This window comes from Gavialis gangeticus, unplaced genomic scaffold (genome assembly GCF_001723915.1).
Source record: "Gavialis gangeticus isolate Ggan-Ray unplaced genomic scaffold, GavGan_comp1, whole genome shotgun sequence".
NCBI classification, from domain to species: domain Eukaryota; kingdom Metazoa; phylum Chordata; order Crocodylia; family Gavialidae; genus Gavialis; species Gavialis gangeticus.
This window is the reverse complement of record NW_017728982.1, coordinates 1,471,480-1,477,722: the sequence shown is the minus strand read 5'-3', so window position 1 is coordinate 1,477,722 and position 6,243 is coordinate 1,471,480. Positions and strand designations below refer to the sequence as shown.

Below are 6,243 nucleotides of genomic sequence, written 5' to 3'. Positions count from 1 at the left end.
AATTCCTGGTCAAGCTCCTCTCCCTGGTTGGGAGGTCTGTAGTAGACTCCCACCGTTAAGTCCCTTTCCCCTCGACTGCCTTGTACCCTAACCCAAAGCACTTCAGAGTGCCCCCCCCCCGACTCCTTACTAATTGACGAGGATGTGTATTCCTCCTTAATACAGACTGCCACGCCCCCACCTCTCTTTCCTATCCTGTCCCTCCTGTACAGCCTATAGCCCTTGACATTCACTGCCCAATCATGCGTTGAGTCCCACCATGAAGAAAAGGAAAGTCGTTAGGATCCCAGGAAGCTGCTGCTGCACATGCACTACAGCCCAGCACGGGGCGTTAGGGAAAGAAAAAAAGAAAATGTGATTCAGAGAAGTACAAAGCGTGGACTTGTACGTTTTTTCCGAGCTAGACCATTTCTTGCGACAGGCATCTGACCAAAACCCTTCAGTTCAAACCTGGAAAATGTAAGTGTACATCTTGAGATGCCGGCTCACAAAAAAAAAGAAGTTCCTAAACTTGGTTTAAAATCAGGTCAGTATTAAAAATTGCTCCCAGACTGAAGTTCTGGGCCAAGGTACAGCCTGAAGCAAAATTTCAGCTGAGTTATAAATCCTTCTAAAAGGGGTTTTATAACTGAAATGCCGACAAGCCGTTCACTATTTCAGTGCTCCCAGGTTCTACAATATGGATATTCACTAAAATATTGAAAATTAAAATGCACAAACACATTAGAGAGAGGAAAAATAAGTATGCAGGAGGCAGAGACAGGAATCATTCACATGGGACATTAATCTTGTGTGTCACCTTAGCATTGCACCCCTGCCACTGGATAGGAGGGAGGAAGCAGAAGCCTATTAATGAAGGGATACGAAGTTCTCTCTAAAGCTCTGGCACGTGCTGGGGATCCACGAATCAATGGAATCAAACGGAGAGCAATTAGCTCTGCCAAAGGGAAAGTACCAAAGAAATCTCTCCTGCTTTTGTTTCACCATTCACATGCATCCAAACCAAGACAGGACTAGCTGGTGTGCCCAGATACAAGCCAAAAGGGCTGAAGCCACAATATGAGCTCAATCATTCTGGCAGCTAGGTCTATGACAGCAGACAAAAAAAAATAAAATAAGAAGTCAGGCTTGCTTTCAACCTGGAGAACAATACAGACATGAAGACTGAGCAAGAACAGTTTAGAAAGTGCTTGAACTGTTGCCTTTACTGGAAGGCAAGTTATTTGCTGGAAAATATCTACTGACCTCACTAAGACTCTTGCCACGCCACAAGAGAAGCTCCATCGCCACACAAGATGCCAGCTGCTGGAAACATGTTTCAAGGGCATGGGTATTACCCTCACCTTGCTGCTGCACTCTGGACACACCATTACCCTGGTGAACTACAGGGGAAATTCTCTCCCCCATACAAAGAGAATGTAATTGTCCCAAACAGCTTCTTTTCCTCTTAATCCCCTACGCAAAAACTGTGGAAAAATAAAAAGATGGCTCTCTCCCTCCCCTGCTGCCCACCCCAGTCCCCTTTTAAATAAATTTAAACTGACAGCTGGATACAAAAAAATCTCAAGGTCAGCCTCTAGATTTCTCCTGCCCAGCGCAGGGGATTGGAGCACCATCGTATTTGTAGCGCCACAGCTGCCTGCAGAGTAAAAGCCTGGTCTCTAGCTGCATTAAAGGTAATATAAATCATCGCTCTCTAGCTTGTCATTTTCTAGCTCTGGGCTGCAGGCCACGCAGAAATCCTAAATTTCCTTTAACTGAACTGTGCTTCCTTCTTTCTGAATAGCTGGAAACAGCTAGTGCCTCCGTTTATTAACCTCTAAAAGCAGCTGCCTTCCTCCCAATCTGCTAGCCCCCACTCACCTGCTATTTTGATATTAAGGTTAGCATCCAGGAGCAAATTCTCTGCCTTCAGGTCTCTGTGTACTATGTTACGGCAGTGACAAAAGTTAACGGCAGCAACGATCTGCTTGAACTTCCTCCGTGCTTCTTTCTCTGCCATCCGCCCATGGGCTACCAGATGATCTGTAGGGAGCCAAGAACAGAACAAAACTGTTACCAACACAGGAAAACCAGTCTTAGGGCCTTCCAATGTACTCGTAACAAAAGATGTGCAAAAAGAAATGAAATTACAAGGACCTAATCCCCTCCATTAAGTACAAGCTGCAGAATAATTAAAAATACAGGTGACTGGGGTTTGTTAAATCAACTCATGCCATGAATGTAACTGCATTTTTCAGTTTTGCCATGAGGACAAAGGATATTTCAATAGGCAGAAAAAGTGACACCTGCACTTTCACAACCACATTCATAGAGGGACAGAGATTTGCAGCCGACAAGCAGAGCCTGTCACAGGTTTATCTTTGGCTCCGACAGCTTCAATGGGTGCAAGACCGGACGTTAAGTTAAGAAACAGCTCAAAATGATGCCACAAGAAGTCGGCCACAGCCTATCTACAAGCCAAGAGAGCATCAGTCCGGATGCGAAGAACAACAAGCCAGGCTGGCTGGAAACAAGGGCTGGTTAATGAAAAGTGTTGAGGGTCTGACATTTTTTGTTCCCCACCAGAACAATTTAAGGCCTTCAGAAATGTTTTATAAAAGTGGTGACAGGCCAACCCCAGAAAAGCTACAAGCCCAGAGCGTGAGGCTCCCCTAGGAAGTGGGAGACCAGGGTTCAAGTGCAGCTCTATCCAACTCCCTCCCTCTGGTTTGGACCAGAAATACCATCCCTGACCTGGGAACCCCCCCAAGGACACTAATGGAAGCCAACACGTCTCCCCCAACACATTCTCCTTTCAGCAAACCGGCGTTTTCCAACAAAAACATTTTGTCAAAAAATTCCCGCCTGGAGCCAATACATTCCACTGTGCACCTGAGAGCAGTTACACTGGGGAAGGGACTTCAACCCCCAGCCTCAGGGCTTAAGACAATCTCTCACTATTAGTTCACAGTGAAACCTAACATGTGGGGCAGATGAGAACATCTGCTATTGCATTCCCGTGCCTCCGTCTGAAGCAGCTGATGCCAACTGTTGCAGTCAGGGTGTTGGGCTAGATGGATCCCAGGCCACAGCCAGCCGGACATTTCCAAGGCCCTTACAGTACAAAGCCTTTTCTTTGGGGTCTCCCATGCAAACTCTGACCCAGTTGGACCCCACGTGGCTTATTAGATCACAGAGGCATCTTACTGCAAGCCAAGTTTGATCAATACACTTGGCATCTTCAAAACCACCCAACAGCAAAACAGAGACATGGCTTTGAAAAGTCACGATTCATCCAAGAGGAGCTGTCAAACTACTCTGAGCTCTCAGAGGTTTGCTTGGAGAGCTATAATCCAAAGGCCAGAAGCTGAGCCAGCTACTAGCTACGCTTCCCTGCCAGTTGCAAGGGGGAAGGAAGGTGGAAAATACAGAAAAGCAGCTAGACTATTGCAGGCAGCAACACTCAAGGACGAGCAGTTCCTTTGGTAATGAAGGGGGCTCTGCTCCATGCTGAGGAGTGTTCAAAGCTTGCCCTTATTCTTTTATTATGGAGCAGTTGTCAATCTGTGGATCAGCTGGGATTCGCACGCCACTGGCTAGCAGGTTATACCATGCTAGCTCCAGCTCCTTGTTTCCGTCAGCTACTGCAGTCCTACACACTCTTCTAAGTACATGATGGAGAAGGAGGGGAAGCTAGAGCCACCAGTCAAATGATTAACAAGCCAATGCCTTCCTACGTGTTCGCCGCTCTGTAAGCACCTGCCCGGGGTGCCAGAGAAGTTGCGTGGCTGCCAAGAGGGCTGGGAAGAGTTGCCACAAGACTACGAAGATGGGACCCACGCTATGAGAAAGCCTGACAAACACTGGGTTAAGGCACCCTGGAGCGCCTGCACTATCCAAATATCCCATACGTGGAAATAACTGGAAGACTTGCCGAGTTTACGTAACCAACGGAAAGAGCAACTCCATACCGAGCCCTACACCGTTAGTGCTATTCAGGCCCCTTCTCTCTAAGGGCACAACAGCACAGCTAAGTCACGTGTTTCAGACACTGGTCTGCTTTTACACTCGGGCAAGACAGCAAACACAGAACAAAGCAACTGACACTAGGTTCTCCTAACTCTACACTGCCTTACTTCTATTTATTTTTATAGCACTACAACAATAGGCAATTCACACCACTGCAAATGAACATGTGTCCGCACATGGGGACACAATACATGCCATCTGCTGAGAACAGACTACTTTCTGTTGCCGTCAGTTCAGACGCTGCTCATGAGTTAATATACGAGTTCAACTTCAGTTTTGAGTCAATTTTCTTGGCTGAAAGCAATTTGAAGGAAGAAGGTTAAGTACATGTCCATTATCTTTCACATCCTCCAGGTTAATTACACTGCACTCTGTGCCACGCTGGAGCTAAAATCAAGTCACGGAGAAGATGAACAGATGCACCAGCAGGCAAAACCCAAGAGAAATTTCCATCTTTCTATATACTTTGTACAGCACATTAAGCTTAACCCCTAGACATCCTCAGGAGGCAGTTCAGCAAGATACAGAAGCGATCTCTCACATCGAGGCGGGGCAGGTCTTGATGGGAGATAGCGGCAAGGACCGTGGCTTCTTTCAGAACAGACAGAAGCCAGCAACCCATTGCAATAATGCTTTCAGAACGGGGACTGCAGAAGAAAGGTTGCAGCCCCCCACTGTGGCCAAGAGACCACCGATGTGAAGTCTAGATATCCAGAACCCGAAGCCCAGGTGGTTCAACGTACTTTGCTTCATAAAGTGCATTCATTAGAGAGCGTGAAAGACTTCCATTCTTGAAGAGAATAAAAATAACCAGGTCGTGAAGGTTTCCCCATCAGGTGGTTATTCTGCCAAGCCACCCATTAATTAGCATACCTGACAAACCATTGTTTTGCAGTAGGTGCTAATTAACAAAATTCATCAAAACAGTTCTGCTTGCTTCTGAAGAACAGCAAGTCATTCTCTGGGGTTTGATCAGAATGACAATCTTCCCCCAAACCTTGACAAGTTTGATTTATTTAGCAAGCAAGTCTGTACAGGACTGTATGTGGGGAAAGCATCTATTTAAATGCAACCCTTCAAGCATTTGCTAGCAAGAGCAGTCTCACCAGGTATCACAAGGCACCACTCCTGGGTGTAAGCTCCTTTGGGAAGAACCAAAAAGCGTCTTTGTGGGAGCCACGTTAGAAACGTTGCCACTGATGAAGAGGTCCTGGATCCAGGCAGGCCTCAGGCTAATCAAGTCACTTGCATGCTCCGAACTTTGCAGGTCTGGCAGTTGTGTTTGCAGAGGTAATAAAAACACACTCGATGAAGCAAAACTCAATATTCCGAAACCAGCATGGAGAATGCACATTACACTTCAAAAAAGGTAAATCTCACACTTCCCCCCCGCGCCGCCCCCCCCCGAAACCCAACCTGCCATTGCAGGAGGAACGTTTCTAACAAGGCTCCCACAAAGACACTTTGGTTCTTCCCGGGTCCAAGCACAAATTAAAGGGCAGGATGAAAGGAAAGGAAATGAAAACATTGCACTTGGATCATTTTTAAACCCAGACTTCACAAGCTGTAAAGCAAGAATCATTTCTGACCCTCAATTGATCCGATTTCACGTATTCTCTCAGGCTCTAAAGAATTTGTTTTTCCACGTGCTCAGTCTTACCAAGTTCCCTTCCCTTAGGTCGCTTCCCTTAGGGACTGCAGGATCACACAACTTGGCATGTAGGACTTCAGTTTTTAATTATGGGACATCTGGAGTTTGCGTATGGGGTAATTCTTCCCTTCCCACCCCCATCTCCTCCCAAAACTCTCTGGTTCTACTTCTGCCTTCAAGTACCACTTCTCAGCTCCTTGGAGTATGCCCAACAGGCCACTGCAAATGCACAGGGCAGTTAAACACACACTTCAGAGCTTGATTCTCAAATGCAGCTCGCCCCAGTTCTCCACCACCCACAGAGCGCTGCCTCCCCCGTTTCAACACGCTCCGCTCAGGCTGCAAGCATTCCTCGAAGCTTAGAAGTGAAATTTCACATCTACGGGAGACATCCAGAGCCGAGGCCCATCCCCGAGCTTTGCATGTAGGCACAGCGTTTGCAGAAATGCTGACATTTCAGTACAAACTCTAGAGGCCGGATAAAAAACAATGAAGCTAAAGAATACTTCACATACCAGGAAGGGCAACTGTATTTCGAAAGTTAACCATTGCCGTCTTAGCTTGCCAAAAAAACCAACAAC

At 46.7% G+C, this 6,243-nt stretch overlaps 1 protein-coding gene across 3 annotated transcripts in view; it reads right to left on the bottom strand.

Moving 5' to 3' along the window:
- The window catches only part of SIK3 (SIK family kinase 3), a 58,346-nt gene that overhangs the window by 37,907 nt on the left and 14,196 nt on the right, over positions 1-6,243 (bottom strand). For 2 of the 3 annotated variants that reach the window (XM_019512361.1, XM_019512378.1), the window contains exon 3: positions 1,864-2,025. In XM_019512361.1, coding sequence (XP_019367906.1) covers positions 1,864-2,025 — 162 coding nt within the window. Of the gene's footprint in view, positions 1-1,863; positions 2,026-5,671; positions 6,000-6,243 lie in introns of those variants that run through there. The other variant, XM_019512369.1, reaches the window with a different exon arrangement.